This window comes from Halichoeres trimaculatus, unplaced genomic scaffold (assembly GCF_033239565.1).
Source record: "Halichoeres trimaculatus isolate MK-OKI-2021-1 unplaced genomic scaffold, fHalTri1.1 fHalTri1_scaffold_5, whole genome shotgun sequence".
Taxonomy (NCBI): domain Eukaryota; kingdom Metazoa; phylum Chordata; class Actinopteri; order Labriformes; family Labridae; genus Halichoeres; species Halichoeres trimaculatus.
Window position 1 is genome coordinate 8,388,321 of NW_027437183.1, and position 18,773 is coordinate 8,407,093.

An 18,773-nucleotide genomic window follows, 5' to 3' on the forward strand; every position below is an offset into this window, starting at 1 on the left:
CACTTGTTACAAGCAATTCAGACCTCATTTTGTCTTTAAACAACCCAAGATGGGGTACTCTACTTTGATCCAATGTACATAATAGGTGGTGGTGAATGAGTGCAGGCATTTTGGGATGTGTTTTTTGTGCTTCTTCCAGTATTTTACCTTTAATTTCACCGTTCATTAAGATGGCTAGATACTGTGTTTTCAGAAATATAATTTCTGCATTAACATTATGAAATGAACAACTGCTCACAGTATTTGAAAAGTTTGAAAATTGACCTTGAAGTTCCTTGAAAAGTACTTTAATTTGACCATGAAAAATCTGTACAAACCCTGAACTTGAAACAAGACATTTTTCTGGACTGATAGGTTGACTGTGGCTCATATCAAGTATAATAAGAAACTATTTACTTCAATTAAGACAAAAACACTTGACAAGATTTCAGTTTTTTGCAGTGTATGTTTTACATAACAAGCAACATCTGTGATCTGGCAAAATTGGCCCTACTGATTGAGAAAGATACATTCAGACTTTACAGTTGTCATGACAACAGTTGCACCTTTCTGTAATCTAAAAATGAAGTGTAAAAAGAAGACAGCCCCCACTGTGCACAGGTGATTTTTATTAATTTCATGCTCGTTTTATGTCATTGTGTTGACATGATCTCCATCAGGACAAGAGCAAAGAACAGAGATCCTCACAGTTTATCTCCAGATGTCAAACAAGAGCAAACTGCACAGAGCTGCAAACCACGAATGGTGTGTTTGCTTTAATATCATAAGTGCAAAAAAATGTGTGAACTGGACCTTTAAATAGGGTAGAAAGCAGGGCAATACATCACAATTCTTGGTGCTGTTAGTTGTAGCAATCCATTTTTAGCAGTAGACAAACAGATGTTTAGGCAAACGGGAAGCTTCTTTTATTCAACACAGCAGTGAAACCCAGAGGAAGTGATGCGTCTCTACCACAGGCCCTTAGTGAATCGCTCCAGCGGGTCTTCAGCCCAGTACTCCCTGTCCCAGCCCAGGAACCAGCCGGTGAAAGTTGGTGGCTCAAATCCCTGTTTCACTGTCACTATAGGAGTGCCGGGGTCTCTGTCAGCTGGATCACTCTCGATGTATTTGGCGGCTGGATGCAAACATAAACAAAGAGAACAGGTTATGTATGATTGCGACACACAGACCAAAAGCTATTCAGACAAAAACAAGTATTCTTTTCACTGACTGTCCTCCTCACCTGATTTTGCAGCCTCGGTCTTCTCCTCCTCTCGAGCATCATTGCCGATCCAAACAAACACCTGCACAAGGAGACAAGAAATTAAGACACCCAGAGGACAGACGGAGGGATTCTAATGTGGTCAAGTGTGAGGCTCACCTGGTCACAGGCATCCAAGATCATTACATCATCAGGAGCCAGGTCATCCTGTGTCAGCTCACCTGGAACCTCCTCCATCTGAACACAAACACAGACACAGACACATAATGGGCTGTTGTAACTTCAGTGACTGAGATGAGTCTCAGTTTTATTGTAAGTCATTCAGAGCTTTGGTTTTATAGCACTTAGTGAACCAAAGTGAATCAAATTAACATCACAGTCGTTAATACGCAGACCCTGAAATAAAACATGGTGTGATAACAGACAAGTGTTCGGGTTTTCAGACACACCAGGAAGTTTCCGGTCTTGTTGGAGCAGGCGAACAGGCGAGGAGGATGAGCCTCGATGTCATTCTGCAGTCGAGGTGAATGACAGTAGTCCTTTTCCCCTCCTAATGCATCCCAGAATGCATCTGTGACCAAAAGAGAAATTCAGGGTTGGGCTGATCTAAATTCTGAGGTTATCATTAGTCTCAAAGAAAAAACAAACAAACATGGAGGCCACCCTCTCACCTTCCTCCTCCCCCTCCTGGAGCTGGGCTGGGGACACCTGCAGGATTTCAGCCAGCTCCTCAGCCCCCTTTTCCTCAGCACAGCTGCTGCTCCTCCCTTTCCACATCCAGGATCCGGACGGGGAGATCAGGAGGAAGACATCATTGGAGTTCAGATGGGAGGCACACACGTCCATCTGAGGGGGACCAGGTGAATCAAGGATCACATATCAGTCTGGTTCGCTTCAGAGGAGTCCAAAAACCAAGAACCAAAACACTGAGTCTGGGTTACTGTCTCACCTCCACAGCTCTGGAGTGTCCTGCTGCATTGGATCGGACCTGGAAAAGGCGTGTATCTGCCTCCTCTGATTGGCCACCATCTCTGGAAGTCCCACCTTTGTACACCACCATTGGTTTGCCTCCAAAGAGGCTCAAGAGATGTGGAGGCTCTTTCCCCTGAACCACACGCACCTGTGGACGGACAAACAGACAGGTGAGTGTGCTGCATCACTCCCCAGAGACTAAACTCTGGGCTAATATTCCTGTTTTCTATACCTGAGTGGCACTTCCTCCCATCGCATCATCCAGCTCTACAGCCAAGAGTGCTGATGCTCCACGTTCATCCTGGCTAGACTCTGCCCCCTGCCTGTGAAAGAGAGAAATACAAAAAGAAAACACAAGAGCTGCTCCTCAGGATCTGATTTTCTGTATCAAAACCACCAGGGAAAGATGGTTTTACTTTGCCAATTCTAGCTTGGAAAAACTTGATTTCTAACAGAAATATCTCTGGATGTAGATTGGAATAGCTGGAGAAACACAAACCAGAAAAGCACTCAGAGAGCGCAGACCTCCACCAAGTATGTTGTGATTGTCACGCAACACTTTAGTCCTACTTTAATGTTATACTCCCTTTCAGCAGACTGTCTGCTACAATTTGGTGTTAGTTGCAGGTTTGTACGATAATTTGTTTCCTGACAGTGTTAAAAATTATGATGACCCAGTGCATATTTCGTATTACCAATCTTAGTATCCAGAATATTGGCAGGATCTAGATCGTACTTTTACATCTGTCAGAAATTATGGTGACCTTGTCTTGTATTGTTTTGCAAAGCAATCTGACCATTTATGGTGGAGTTATATACACATATGGTGAAAACAGCCCTACCTTACGATGATAAAAAAAATCATTTAAAAAAAATTCTGGATCCAGACGGTGCCACCAAAATAATCACTTCTTCTTTATCCCATTTTGAACATTTCTTGAAAATGTTAAAAAGATCTGTTAGTTAAGTTTCCCAAGTCATGGTGTTGGCAACATATGGATTTGATCAACTTTTTAGAAACCAATCACTGACAGCACTCAGACCACTTTAAAATCCTTACAGGTTTAAATGTGTTTAGAAAAGACTCATTAAAGAAGTCTCAGAGTATCATCAGAGTCATAGTAAAAACATTTGTACACTCTCACCATATGTAGATGATGCAACCTTGTCTGCAGTTGTGATTGTACTGATACTGGATGAGGTAACTGTCTCCTCCATAGAAGTGACCGTAGGTGGACTGATTCACAGGAACCTTCTCTGATCCTTCAACACGCCAGATCTACAAACAGACAGACAATGGTTAATAAAGACTGAGCGGTGCTGTAGAGGGTGAATGTTGGTGGTTTAACTTCAGCGTCTTCACCTTTTTCTCTCCATTTCCATCGTCAACCATCCCATACTGAGCCGCCATGCTTGGGGAGTCGTGGAGCTTTGACACGTCAAATGGAACCTGTCCAGCAGACAGTTAGTTTAGAGAGACCAAACACGCCCAACTGATTGATTAAATATTCGCAACAAAGATTTCCCCACAACCACTTTCTACCCAACTGCACTCCAAAACAAGTGAAAAGGGGAAAAACATAGAAATAGGATGGAGCCTTGGTTTACCTTCTCTATCTTGGCGACATGACTGGATACATAGGCCGTTCCCATGCCGACAGTGTCCTCGGGGTCCCTCCAGTCTTTGAAGAACTGCTTGAAGAGCGGAGTCTCTGCGTGCTCGGGAAGCACTTGAATCTACAGGATCAGGAAGGTCAGTTTAGCAGTGTAGATCTGTCAGCTTTAGTCACACGTTTATGTTGAGTTTACACTTGAGCTTGAGGTGAGACGCCAACATGAACTCCACCTGTCCTCTTTATGGGTGTGTGCTTACCTGCGTGAATGAGGGGTAGTTCATCTTCTGTAAGAACAACTCTGAGGTCTTCATGGCAGCGTGACGCTCCTCACAGTCCGCATTCTTCCCTGCACACACACACAGCAATCCTCAACCTTACTACAAACCCCATCATCCTGAAAGACATCCTGATTAATATCATGAAGAAAGGTTATCAGCTACCTGTGAGCCCAACCCCATTAACCATTTAGGTTACAGGTTACTTTTAAGTCAACCATGGAGCTTTTATAACCGACGCTGCTTTGATTTCATTGCAGTCTAACAGGATTGAAACTCATCCAGGCTTTTTGGTTTCAGACAAGTTAAAGACACTTAAACTGTTTTTTTGCCTTTCGTCCAGTCTGAACCAGTATGTGACAAGTCTTTTTTATTTCAGGCAGGTCTTTACAGTTCTGTCAGGTCCAATCCTAGACCAGTTTGTTTCCAATCCAAGCTAACCAAGCTGGTCTTTGACTCATCATACTGACAAGTGCCAGAGCAGTCAATTGTGGATCAAAACCAGTCTAAACTGGTTTCAAACTCATCACAAGCAGGACAAAGTATGCACCTTTCCAGATGAAGATGTTTCCATTGGCTCCATTGTCGAGGATGAAACAGTCGCAAGATTTCAGTTCATACTGAGGGAACGGATTGTGTTCTGCAACTATGGTTGTCTCAAGCTCCCCGCTTGAATTGGACACCTGATGAGCAGACAGACAGACAGACACATGGACAGATGTCAGTGGAAACTCAGGTCTGCTCTTTCTTTAATTCTAAAACAGTGGATGAGTGTCAGCGATGTCATGAGTACATCCAGTTACCTTGTAGAGTTTGGCCAGTTTCCTGTTAGATGAATCCATTGTGGTGTCATCGCTGTGAGCTTCAGGAAGGTCTGGCTTCTCTCCAAGAACCTGCAGAGGCCAGATATCACCGGGATGAGGTCAGAGATCAGCAGGGATATGTCAAGTTTAAGTTAGGCTTCAGACCAAACAGAACTTTCGTGCTTTTCCTGTGTTGAATCTTAACACGTCAATCAAAGTGTGAAGTGGTCCCTGTTAGACAGGTTGGGGAGAAGGCACGTAGTGTTCTCCTGTGTTAACAAAATTCCTCGAGGCATAGTCTGATGGTTTGTTGACAGTTCTATACCTCAATATTAATGCTACAGGTATTCAGAGGACACCATGGTGTCACCAAATGAAAAAATACATAGTGACGAGCAGAAAAAGAGAAGGGAGCAGCTTCTTCGTGAGCGCTCACCACACGTGCACTGCAGTTTTCTGACTTTTCCCTACTTCATTCAGGAGACTGACGGAAAAACTCTGGAAGAAGTTGGGGTAAAAAAGAAATCCTATTGCATACACATACAAAGCTTATTCCCCGACAAACGGAGTAAGTATTTATGATTTTGCCATTACATTGGCCTTTCTTATACCTTTGCTTCCATTTGTATTCTCTTTGTTGTGTATGAGCTGTTTTTTTATATGCCCTTAGACTTTTTGCCATCCTTGAACTCTTGATCTAGTGCAATGTATAGGGGTTAGGAGAAAAAATGGAAAATCAGTACATCGGGGAAATCTGTTTTTTCCCTTTTTTTCAAATTCAAATTCTTCATTTCAGTCTTTATTTATAAACTGGATTGGAGAAAAGTTACCATTTTACTCGAGCAGAGGGCGAAATGTTTTTCTCTGACTCACATGATGTGCATTTTATGGGAAAATATGGCTCCTGATAGTCTGTTGACATCATCACCATTTTACTTTTTTACGTGATTTGGTGTTAAGAAAACAAACTAAAAATCACAAATATCGTAAATATTAAAGATCTGCAATTTAAATCTAATCAGCATCTAGAAAATCGTAACAGAATCATATCACGAGAATAGCGAATTGTCCCAGCCCTACAATGTATATGGCTCTAATATAAGTAGAAAGCAAAATATATAGGGGGCACCAAATGTGAAATTTCAGTCACTGTTTAATAGGCGGCATTTTGGAAAGATTTAGTTCACTTTTCTCACATTTGGCTTGTTTTTCTTTTTCTTTTTTTTCTTTTTTCTTTTTTTTGTTATCTGAGACTGAAATTCATGCGAAACAGAATGTTCTATATACTTGTTAAAATGTGTACACATGAAAAATAAATGTAATTCAAATTGTTGAATCTAAATACCAAATCTAAATACAACGTTTTTTTTAAATTAATTAATTTATTTTATTTATTCGCACTGTAGGAGCCTAAATAGAGTTTTATGTTATAGGAAGATGCTTTATTTTGAAGAATTGTATGTTCAGTGTGTTTTTATTGCAAAAAGTGGATTGAAATAGTTTTTTATTTCTACTTCCTGTAAAGCTATTTTATTTTGAAATTCTCAAGGAAGTACATGCATGCTGGGCGGAACCTTGACGATTACAGAGTGGAGTCAGACAGTTTTTTGACCTCCTGATTACCTTTCTTGTCCTTTTTTGTCTTTTACACCTTTTGCCTGTGATTTTGTGGAATCTATGTTGTTGAATTTGGATTACCAAGTAAACGGTAAAGCGTCATCTTGTGGATTGTCTTTTTTTTTTGTTGCGTCAGGGAAGTTTTTACAGACCGGAGCGTCAAGCTGTTGGCTGCACAACTTGGGACCTATATTGTTAGTCAAAAAACTTGCTCTTCACCAATTAATGGATCTTGGAATCAACGGATTCAGGACAAAGGACGGAGGAAATGTGGCATGGACGATGAGTGTCTCGACGGAGATAACGGAAAACTGTAAGTGAGCCTCGTCAACTCATTAAAACTCGCGTGTACGGCACCCGGCGCTGCACGTGTGTGTGTGTGTAAGAGTGCTTGTTTTCTGGCATTGTGGGGACATTACTCTACGGAGTACGGAGGGACATTACTCCACGGAGTACGGAGGGACAACTTCAGTTGATGCGGATTTAGGCTTTGTTGCTTGGTCATATTTGGATAACAGCTTAAGTGTGGAAAGGACAGGCACAATGGATGGACAAGAACGTGAGAAAAGGACAATTAAAAAGACTGCAAAGGCCATGGAAGAAAGTAAGACTAAAACTCTGCAGGCACGCAAGCACAAGCTGTCGCAGCTTTCAGGCATGGAAAAACAAATTGAACAGCTAATGGTGGATGATGCTAATGTGGACAGTATCAAGAATAAGCTGCGTGTTGACTATAATAATTTACATCAAGAATTGTGTGACATAAATGCTGGTTTGGAACAAGTAATGACCCAGGAGGAGTTTGTGGATGACCAAAAAAATTGGTTTGAGCCTAAAAATGCAGCAATAAAGGCTTTCTTCTGGAAAGTTGAAGATTGGATGAGAGATGTTATGGAACGCACAGGGCTAGCTGGAGGGCTGGAAGAAAAGTTTGCAGACCATAAATCTATGACGTCAAAAATCACTGTCAAAAGCCAGCTAAGTTTGCATGGATCCCAAAGTGGAAGTGTTGCCTCCTCATCTTCATCAATTAGAATGAAGCTTGAATTGGAACGTGCTTCATTATTGGCAAAGGCTGCAGCTTTGAGGGAACAGTTGGCTTTAGAAAAGGAAGAAGCAGAGTGGCATGCCGAAAAGAAACATAGGGAAGCTCAAATTCAAGCAGAAGAGAAGCGTCGAGAGGCAGAGTTTGAGGCTTCAATGAAAGCTAGAAAGGCGATGCATGCGATGCAGACAGCGCTTGCTGAATCTGATGCAAAGTTGGGAGTGCTGCAGAAATACGAAAACACACAAGAGGGTATGGACAACATTGATTTATGTGAGCAAGCAGAAGCGGCAGACACTAAAGCAGATGTAGAGCTTCCAGAAACGAAGACTTTGACCACTCCTGACTGCAAGCCCAACCCAATCCAACCAGTAAAAACTGATGTTGTGCCTACAGTAAAAACAGAGCTTCATGATGAATCAGTCCTGGAAGGTCTTAGCAAGGCTATCTCACAGCAAGCCAATGTGACAGAGTACCTTGTAAAAAACCACAAGGCATCTTTGCTTCCTGATCTCACCATCCCAATGTTCAACGGCAATCCGCTTGAATATAAATCATTCATTAGATCTATTGAACATGGCATTGAAGGACGCACTAGTGACAACCGTGACCGTCTTCAGTTTTTGCTGCAGTACACAAGTGGTCAACCTCACGAGTTGGTAAAGAGCTGTATTAATATGGAGGCCTCAACAGGATATGCAAGAGCCAAGCAATTGTTAAAGGAGTTCTTTGGTGACGACTTTAAGATAGCTGAAGCCTACATCAAGCAAGCTCTGGACTGGCCGACAATCAAGTCAGAAGATGGTACTGCTCTGCAGTCATTTGCATTATTCCTCACAGGCTGTTTCAACACAATGACAGATATCAGCTATATGGAGGATTTGGACAATACATCTAACATAAAGGCACTAGTTGACAAACTTCCGTACAAGCTTAAGGAAACTTGGAGAAAGTCAGCTTGCGATCTGCAAGAAAAAACAAACAAAAGAGTGAAATTTAAGGATTTCGTGGACTTTGTTAACAAGCAAGTGAAGTATATGCTACACCCACTCTATGGCAACATTAAAGATAACACCACAAGTGCTAGAGACAGCACACGACAGAAACCTGCCTCGCAACCTATCGCAGTACGCAAAGCAAAAACAGTGTTTACTACAGCAGTTGTTCCACACAGATCCGACAGTCAAGACCAGACAGACGGTAACAAACAAGTAGCATCAAACACACGACCGGTTGTAGTGAACTCAAATGCAAAACCATGCCTGTATTGCAAAGAAGAGCAGCACAGTTTCGCTGCATGCAGAAAACTCAAAGCCAAGCCACATAAAGAAAAGATTGACTTTCTGAGAAGCAAAGGCCTGTGTTTCGCATGTTTGAAGCATGGTCACATGAGTAGCAGCTGTAAAGAGAAAGCTCAATGTCGGGACTGCTCTCGCCCACATCCAACATTGCTACATATGGACAAGGCTTCGGCAGAGGACAATACAAAGGGAAGTATTGAACAGCAGGCAGTAACAAGTGCGCTTGTACAAACAACAAAACATTTAGGTGCAACAGGGGGCGGCAACAACGAGTGCATTCTGTCAATCATTCCAGTGCGCGTCAAGTCACAAAAAGGGACCAAGACAGTGACAACCTATGCATTTATCGACCCAGGAAGCTCAGCAACTTTTGCCACTGAGTCATTGATGAACCAGCTTCACTTGAAGGGACACAGCATGCGTATCTCAATGAGAACAATGGGAAACAAATCTGTTGTCAACACTAGCATGGTGACCGGCTTGGAAATCAGCAGCTTGGATGGTGATGAATACATCGAACTATTTGAAGTCTACTCTCAAAAAACCATTCCCGTAACTAAAGATAATATTCCCCGGCAGGAGGATATTAACCAATGGCCTTATCTTAAGGATGTGAGGATTCCAGCTATCCAAGCAGAGATCGGATTGTTGATAGGAGTTAATATTCCTAAAGCAATGGAGCCATTACAAGTCATCAACAGCGTGGACGATGGACCTTATGCCGTCAGGACGGTATTAGGTTGGATCGTGAATGGACCACTAAGAGGTGGAAGTGCTGTAATGGAAACAAACAAGATGGTGGAAGTCACTGCAAATCGTATCTCTGTGGCTAGACTTGAAGATCTTTGGCATCTGCAGTTCGCACAGGACTTTCCCGATGCAGGACGGGACGAAGACGTCGAGATGTCAAAGGACGACCATCAGTTTATTCAGATGTTGACGGAGTCTTCAAAACTAGTGGATGGACATTACAGTATGTGTCTCCCAATCAAGAACAAGTCTCTGGGCATGCCCAACAACAGATCAGTTGCCGAGCAACGTGCCCTAAATTTAAGGAAAAGATTCTCAAGGGACAGTGAGTTCTACAGAGAATACGTGGCATTCATGGACAACCTCATTCAGAAGGGCTATGCAGTGAAGCTTGATGCTAACTGTAAAGCACCAGAAGGGCGCACATGGTATCTGCCTCACCATGGTGTCAGACATCCAGTTAAGAAAAAGCTCCGTGTTGTTTTTGACTGTGGTGCAAGCTTTGAAGGTACATCACTGAACCAGCAACTTCTCCAAGGACCAGACCTGACAAGTTCGTTGGTAGGGGTCCTCATGAGATTTCGACAAGAGAGTGTGGCAGTAATGGCTGACGTTGAGGCCATGTTTCACCAGGTCCGCGTCAACATCGAAGACACAGATCTTTTCAGATTTCTCTGGTGGCCTGAGGGTAACTGCACGCAAGAGCTGGTGGAGCACAAAATGCTGGTACACATCTTTGGAGCCACGTCATCGCCAAGCGTTGCCACCTTCGCTCTCCAGAAATGTGCAACAGATTTTGCAGATGACTTTGGTCAGGAGGCTGCCAGTACAGTCAAGAAGAATTTCTACGTGGACGACTGTCTCAAGTCAACAACCGATGAAGACTCAGCAATCACCCTTTGCACTAACTTGAGAGGTATGTTGGTGAAAGGGGGATTTCGGTTGACCAAATGGTCAAGCAACAGCAGAAAGTTTCTCAGCTCAGTTCCTGGAGAAGAAAAGGCACAAGGATTTCAAAATCTGGATTTGAACGAGGACAGCTTGCCGATGGAGAGAACTTTAGGAATCCAATGGTGTACTGAATCAGATCAGTTCAAGTTTAAAGTAAACCTCAAAGATCAACCACACACTAGGAGAGGTCTGCTTTCTCTTGTTAGCTCCATCTTCGATCCCTTAGGTTTTCTTGCTCCAGTGATCTTACCTGCCAAGAAGATCCTTCAAAATTTATGCAGGCAAAAGTACAGCTGGGATGAAGAGCTCCCAGAAGAGGTTGTTCAAAGCTGCAAAAAGTGGATCTCAAGTCTTCAACAGCTGAAAGACTTTGGAGTGAACAGATGTGTCAAGACAAAACAGTTTGGTCCACCAGTCTTTGCACAATTGCACCACTTCGCAGATGCGAGTGAAGACGCATATGGAACGACAAGTTATCTAGTGTTACGTGCTGCAACTGGGGAAGTACAGTCAACTTTGCTGATGGCAAAAGCAAGGGTTGCGCCTTTGAAGTCTCCAACTATACCGAGAATGGAATTGACAGCAGCTACTGTCGCAGTCAAGATGGACAAGCTTCTGCAGAAAGAGCTTGAGTTGGAGCTTCAAGAATCAATCTTTTGGACGGATAGTACTGCCGTACTAAAGTACTTAAACAGTGAAAGAACAAGATTCAAGACCTTTGTCGCTAACAGGATATCCCTGATCTTGGACCACTCACAGACTTCTCAGTGGAGGTATGTCAATACCACTCTGAACCCTGCTGATCCAGTCTCAAGAGGGCAGACTGTCGAAGTTTTCCTCAAGTCGAAATATTGGCTTTCAGGACCAGAGTTCTTGCTCCATGAAGAGGAAAAGTGGCCCAAAATTCCACATCCTGGAGTTGTGGACATCAATGACTTGGAAGTCAAAGGAACAGCTCAAGTTCACGTCATTCAGGTGCAAGAACCAACAGGTGCCACAGACCAATTGATGAGCTACTTCTCATCTTGGACAAAGCTCAAACGCACTGTTGCTTGGTTTATGAGGCTGAAAGTTCTTCTTAAAGAGCTGAAAACACAGAGAAAGGAACAAGCTATGGAAAATGGAAAAAGTAAAGTGGTTCTTTTCAAGGAAAGTTTCAAAGGAACAAACCTGACTTGTGAGGATTTGACGGAGGCTGAAACAGAGATCATCAAGTACTGGCAAAATCAAAGTTTTAAAGAAGACTTGACAGCACTAAGAGAACATCAGAGAGTGAAAAAAGGCAGTGCCCTTTACAAGTTAAATCCAGTGCTGCAAGGAGGACTCATAAGAGTGGGAGGAAGGTTGAGTCGATCAGCGATGCCAGATGATTCTAAACAGCCAGCCATTTTGCCGAAAAATTCACACATCGCAAATCTTGTACTAAGACACATTCATGACATCACAGTGCATGCCGGGCGGAATCACATGCTAGCTCAGCTACGTCAAAGATTCTGGATCCCCGGTGCAAATGGAGCCATAAGAACCCTTTTGTCCAAGTGCATCACTTGCAAGAAACTACATGGAACCATAGGAAGGCAGCTCATGGCGGATCTACCAAAATGCAGAGTCCTGCCTGATGACCCCCCCTTCACGAGAGTCGGTGTCGACTACTTCGGCCCATTCTTAGTGAGGAGAGGAAGAAGTCATGTAAAGAGATATGGCGTTATCTTTACTTGTCTAGCTATAAGAGCTGTACATCTTGAAGTTGCGCCTTCTCTTGACACAGATGCCTGTCTGAATGCAATCAGAAGATTCGTTGCCAGAAGAGGGCAGGTTCAAGAGATGTATTCAGATAACGGAACCAACTTTCGATCAGCTGACAGTGAGTTGAAGAAATCCATTAAAGAATGGAATGTAAGCAAAATCGCCAGCAACCTGCAACAGAAGGGTATTCAGTGGCATTTCAACCCGCCAGCAGGTTCCCACCACGGAGGAAGTTGGGAAAGGCTAATTCGCTCAGTAAGGAAAATCCTGAACGTCACAGTAAAGGAACAACTTTTGGATGACGATGGTCTCCACACCTTGTTGTGTGAGGCTGAGGCTGTTATAAACAGTAGACCTATCACAAAGCCATCTTCAGACCTCAATGATTTAGAAGCCTTGACTCCAAATCATTTGTTGTTGCTAAAAGTCAAGCCTGAGTTACCTCCAGGAGTTTTCATCAGAGATGACCAATATGCAAACCGCAGATGGAGACAAGTCCAATACCTTGCAGACGTCTTTTGGAAACGTTGGTGTAAGGAGTATCTCTCACAGCTGCAAGAGCGTCAGCGGTGGTCTGCACCCAAAAGGAACTTCTGCGTTGGTGATCTGGTGTTGATTGTGGACGACACATCCCCCAGAAATTCATGGCCCCTCGGACGAATCACAGAGACTTTTCCAGATAGAAATGGTTTTGTCCGTCAGGTTAAAGTGAAAACTAAAACCAGTGAACTTTGTCGCCCAGTGACTAAGCTGTGTCTGCTTCAAGAATCTGAAGGTGAAAATGGACTATTGTGAACTGTGCAAAAAAAGGAAGAGATGTTTAGGAGTCTTGAATGTTTCATGTTTACAGTTTGTATATTGTGTAAGCTCCTTCCAGTGCAGTTAAACTGTTTTGAGTACTTGTTTCAAAGGATTGAAAGCAATTAGGGGCTGGTAATGTAGGAGCCTAAATAGAGTTTTATGTTATAGGAAGATGCTTTATTTTGAAGAATTGTATGTTCAGTGTGTTTTTATTGCAAAAAGTGGATTGAAATAGTTTTTTATTTCTACTTCCTGTAAAGCTATTTTATTTTGAAATTCTCAAGGAAGTACATGCATGCTGGGCGGAACCTTGACGATTACAGAGTGGAGTCAGACAGTTTTTTGACCTCCTGATTACCTTTCTTGTCCTTTTTTGTCTTTTACACCTTTTGCCTGTGATTTTGTGGAATCTATGTTGTTGAATTTGGATTACCAAGTAAACGGTAAAGCGTCATCTTGTGGATTGTCTTTTTTTTTTGTTGCGTCAGGGAAGTTTTTACAGACCGGAGCGTCAAGCTGTTGGCTGCACAACTTGGGACCTATACGCACCATAAATTTGAAACAGTTACATTAACATAGAATAAAAATTAGAGCCCGACCGATTAATCGGTCAGGCCGATTAATCGGGCAGATTAATCCTGTCACTGATTAATCAACATCGGCCAAAATGTAGCCGATTATAAAAAAATTTGCTCCACGGAGATTCTGTCACTCCTGCTCCTGTGTGTTGGGCTGCACGCTGCCTGAGTGCCCGTCCCCTCTGTCCACCATTATGTAATGTAAGACTATAGAACGGCGTTTAAATATTGTGTTAGTTGCTTTTTTTGTGAGATAAACAGAAAAAGTATGAGAGGATAAAGAAATAAAATTTAATCAAATGAAATAAACTCAAAATAGACCTATCTATTTCACTATCTAGATCTATTTATCTAAAATTTATAAATCTTAAATCACTTGCCAAGTGTAAAGCTAAAGGTTTAGAAATTATGCAACGTAGGCAAGTCAGTGCGTGTCTTCCACACACTCAGTTGCCTCAGATCACACAGCCTCGACTACACCACCGACTGCGGCTCAGTACGGTTTGTGGTGTGGCGCTCTGGTGGAGCAAGACCCTGAAGTGCAGCCATGACCGCCCTCTCAAGTCCTGTGTCTCTCCCTGTCACAATGTGAGCCTGTCACTGGAAACTATCACTGTTGTTTATCCTGCAACAACTGAGCAGTTTTTCTGTTTTTCTTTCTGTCTATCTTTATTAGTAGATCACACTTCATCATTTTTTGTTTGTTTGTTTTTTTGCTGAAGAGTCTGAAGGATGTTAAGACATTTATGCAACTGTGATCAAAGACAAATTTCTCCCAGGGAACAATACAGTTGTCATGTGAAATGTTTAGTCATCACCTCCTGCATCCTCGGCGACTCATCTCCCTCGTCACAGAAAAAGAGTTTTGCTCGACCACACCGCTCATCATCACGGATCCCCTTAGACACCTGTCATTCACATGTTACCAGTCAGTGATGTAACATACATGTCATGACATCACAGGTGGCTGATGATGTAATAAGGTTAAAGTCATCTCTCACCATGGTAGCCTTCAGCTTCTCAAAGCGATTGCTGTGGCAGCCCGACCACTGGATGATGTCCTGAAGGAGACACAGAGAGAGACCAGGAGCAGAATCATCATCAAGCCCCTCTGCAGACTGACCTGAGCTCAAATGTTTTTTTTTTCCCGCCCCAACTCCAAATCCACATCCTGTCTCACCTCTCCCAGATCCAGTATGAAACTGTCCCCATGGTTAAAACTTTCCCAGCTGACAGGAACCTCTGTTGCTCTGACAGTACGTCGACCTTTGACCAGTAACAACCTCCTAACTTCCACGTCATTGGTCACCACATGGTTGAACCCTGAAGCGGAGCCCCCTTCCTGTGTGAGAGGAAGTGACGTCACAGAGAACAGTCATTGTTTTTTTCCTGTGAAATGTGATCAAAATGGTGAAGTTTCATTCTTTGGTGATGAAGACAAATAACAAGGTGAAAGAAGGAAAAAATATTTCAGTTTTTTTACACACAAATAAAAACTTCCCAAACTAAGTTTACTATAATGTTTTTTTAAAATGTCTTAATTGTCTATGATCAGTGGAAAACATAAAGAAGTTCTTGATCATATTGGAACTTGTAGCAGATGGGGACTAATGTTGTCCCGCTAGTTATCATTTTCTGTATTAATGTTTTGTATTCACTTTCATGAAAGCCTTTTTATGCATTGTACATGTTACCATATGCTATTGCAGCCATATTGTTATATATGTAGGATGAGTCAAATATGTAACTAATTCTAAAAGCTTCTGATGACTTTAAACTAAAAAGAAACAGACTTGAAAATTAAAACAGGGTTTCTGTTATGCATGAATCTTTTTACCATGTACTTGAGTCCTTTTTTGAAGTACCCAGAGAAGGCTTGGGACTCATGGCCCTGCACTTCCCGGTATTGGACAGGTAACCCATGCAGGTAGTCATCCATCTGCACTGTGAAGATGACTGCAGCGCCGCTCTCATCCTGCGAGCATTCTGAACCTGATATTCAAATAAGAGAGCATGACCACAAAGATATCACTATTGATTAACAAAGTTCCCTCTGAAAGTTAAAACTCAAGCTATGACTGCTGCTACCGACATCCGTTATATCTACTGTTTAAATGGGACTGACGGTGTCCCTCAGGGTTCAATGCTTGGACCACTTAAGTTTGAAGAAGAATTGTTAAAGATCAAAACTACAGTACTTGATGACAGAGTAGTGACTTAGATTTATGACATTTTGATTATTGGGTGTTATGGGTATTCACATTTTGCAGCACATGGCAACTAAGTTTTGCAGTACCTTGCCAGTAGTGCAGATCGTACCGCTTAGCTCCACTTCGGGTCTCAACAGTGTTAAGAACCAGGTAAGCATCTCCTTTGTAGAACCCTCCATATAAGGTTTTCGGAACAGGTACAAGATCCAGTTTCTCCACCCGCCACACCTGAAGTCCCGCGCTCTGCCCTGCTGTGTCAAACTCAGGATGGTAAGGCATGATGTCACCTGCAAGGAAGCAAACATGAGACATGTGACACAACATATGAATTTGTTGGGGAAAAAAATGAAGGGGCCAGATTTTGTTGAATTGTGTTGCATGAGATGGCTTGACTGAAAGGAGTTTTAGTGACACATTAACTGAAAAAAGGATTAAAAAAAATACTTCAACATCCATTGCAAATATTTTTTTAAAACAGAATCTAAGTATTTCAATCTAACAAACCCACAGTACAAATGGTGGAGATGATAGCAGATATCCACAATCGGATACAAGACAAGAGCAAACTGCATGGAGCGACAAAACTTTGTAGGCAATGTTGTATTCATTTGTATTCATTAAGGCACTTTACTTTGTGAACTTGATCTTTTCACGGAGCTAGTAGTGAGGCAACTGATGCACAATCATTGGTGTTATTGGCAACTGCAATCCGTGCATCGTGAACCCCCCAGCTGTTGTTGTGATGAGCACATTGGTTATCTTTAGTCCCTGTTACTTTGTTTTTATCACCTAAGGCTTCGTGAAGCAACTAAGTAATGCATTCTTTTTATCTGAACTGTTTTAAGAGCACTCTTAGCTCTTTTGGTTGGAGTCGGCTACCAAAAGCAACCACAAACAGACTCACTCTGTTGGAAACATGAAGGTTGTCCAGAACATTTCCCTCCTCTCCATTGCTCTCCTACCTATCAAGCTATTTCTGCATCCAAAATAGCAGCAGAGCAATGAAACACCAAACTACAGGCTTTTCAAAGGCAGTCCACAAACCGCTGGGTGTTGTTAAGGCAGCTACATCCATTATTCATAGCGGTCTATGGGAAAAATAGGCTTCACAGATGGGGGAGGAGGCTGCCATGGGATCAAATTATGAGAACTAATGAGGCTGCTAACTGAGAGGAACGTAAACCTTTAAATCATTCAAACTTCAGATGGCAAGATAGAGTTTGGGTATGAATAAAGCAGGTACAATACAAAGCTTGGATAAAAGACGACTGATTAAGTAGTGACCAGAAAACAAAGCAGCAGCCTCCAGTGTTGAAATATAAACCTATGCTGAAGGTCTGAAAGCTAAAGGAATCCAGCTAAAAATCATAGTTTGAATTTTTTTTTTTTCAGCTTGGTACACAACATACCCCTTGATAGTTTCTCTTTTACTTTAAAAACTGTAGTGCTTGTGAAGAGTAAAGAGAATCTATTTTATCCTCTTAGGTGCTGTAAAACTATTTATTTATCTATTTATTTATCGATTGATGAGTCCTGTGATCACGTCCAAATTATAAGACAGAGTGTTGTTCACAGAGCGTCTACTTTGTAAGATTTTAACGGGGCTTTCTGTCACCCCCGCCCACTCCTCGATTTGCCCTGGTTGCCTTCCTCCTCAGTTCCTATGGGTCAGTTATAAGAAAAAAAAAATGCTATTTTCTGTTCTTTCTTTTTTTTATTCCTTCTTTTTTTTTACTCTGTGAGTGTCAGCATCATGTTTGCCCGGTGCAGCTTTGGTGTCAGTTGTGGTCACCTTAATTTTGTTAAATTATTTATATCTCCAACAAACAAAAAAAGGAAGTTTTAGTTCATTGCTTTGTTTGTTACTCTGTTTTCATTGCTATTTTATTTCCAAACAAACATCCTCCTATAAAGGAAACATCATTATGTTAATTCATCACAGAGTCACACGGATAAGCAGCAGAGTGACTCATCTTCTCCAACACAAAACACCTTTTCTGCAGCTGAGAAAACCAGGAAGTGACTCTCCCAGTCAGTCAACTGGAAAGTTTCAGGCTGAAGTGAGTTAAAAGGACAGAAAATAAACGTTTTGACACATAAAACTAGAAAACCATTAATCATATCAATGTTGAACAAAAAATTTACAAAACAAACTCTTTAATTTCTTTTTCTTTTTTAATTGTTTAACAGCCATGACTTTAAGAACACAATAAATTAAAGATGCAAAACAGCACAGAGGCAGAAAATAAGGATGAATCCGTTTTCAACCTAATGTTTGCTGTGTCTAACTTCAGCCTGATGAGCTCAGTGTGGAAACAAATCATAACTAATTCATGAATTTACACTGGAGATACAAAGTAGAGGCATGGCTGCAGATTTTCTGCTGTAAAAAGTACTAAATCTACCATGTAGTCTCTTTTTTAGCACAAATAAGTGCCTAGATTGAGGGCAGTCTGAGTATTAATATTCTTGTTTTTTTATTGTTAACAGATAAGAGTTTGCACTGATTAAATTCAGATGAGTGAAAATACTTCTGATAAGCAGCAGTCAGAGAAGTTTTTAAGAGCCAAAAGAGAAAAGACTCACCGTCACTGTCTGTGTGTGTGTTGGAAGCTGCTGGATGGAAAGAGGTGCAGACGAAGGCTGAGCTCCACCTGAGACACTCACACAATATAGGGAGGGGCTGTGGGGGAGGGGCCACAGGTAACCTTACCTGACAAATAATTTCTCACTTCTCCTGCTCTTCACACACTGTTAGCACAAGACGTGCCTGAAACACACCCACTGAACAACCAAGGTGTGGGGGTTCAATCAATAATACTGAACACATTACATAACACTGAAAATATGCTCCAACATTATCATCTGAGTTCTGCAGGGAAAATTCTGATCCTTTATTAGCATACT

The 18,773-nt window shown here is 42.0% G+C and overlaps 1 protein-coding gene across 1 annotated transcript; it reads right to left on the reverse strand.

Moving 5' to 3' along the window:
- Positions 1-482: 482 nt before the first annotated feature.
- Positions 483-18,568, reverse strand: LOC141790778 (gelsolin-like). The gene is made up of 19 exons (XM_074670854.1): positions 18,453-18,568; positions 15,953-16,153; positions 15,494-15,648; positions 14,837-14,998; positions 14,658-14,717; positions 14,475-14,564; positions 4,868-4,957; positions 4,615-4,747; positions 4,047-4,135; positions 3,782-3,910; positions 3,537-3,623; positions 3,319-3,452; positions 2,406-2,496; positions 2,151-2,321; positions 1,873-2,047; positions 1,651-1,772; positions 1,361-1,438; positions 1,223-1,283; positions 483-1,114 (listed from the first exon to the last, which is right to left on the reverse strand). The coding sequence occupies exons 2-19, from the start codon at positions 16,143-16,145 to the stop codon at positions 948-950; spliced, it is 2,187 nt and encodes a 728-aa protein (XP_074526955.1). The 5' UTR covers positions 16,146-16,153; positions 18,453-18,568; the 3' UTR covers positions 483-947.
- Between the last annotated feature and the right edge of the window lie 205 nt (positions 18,569-18,773).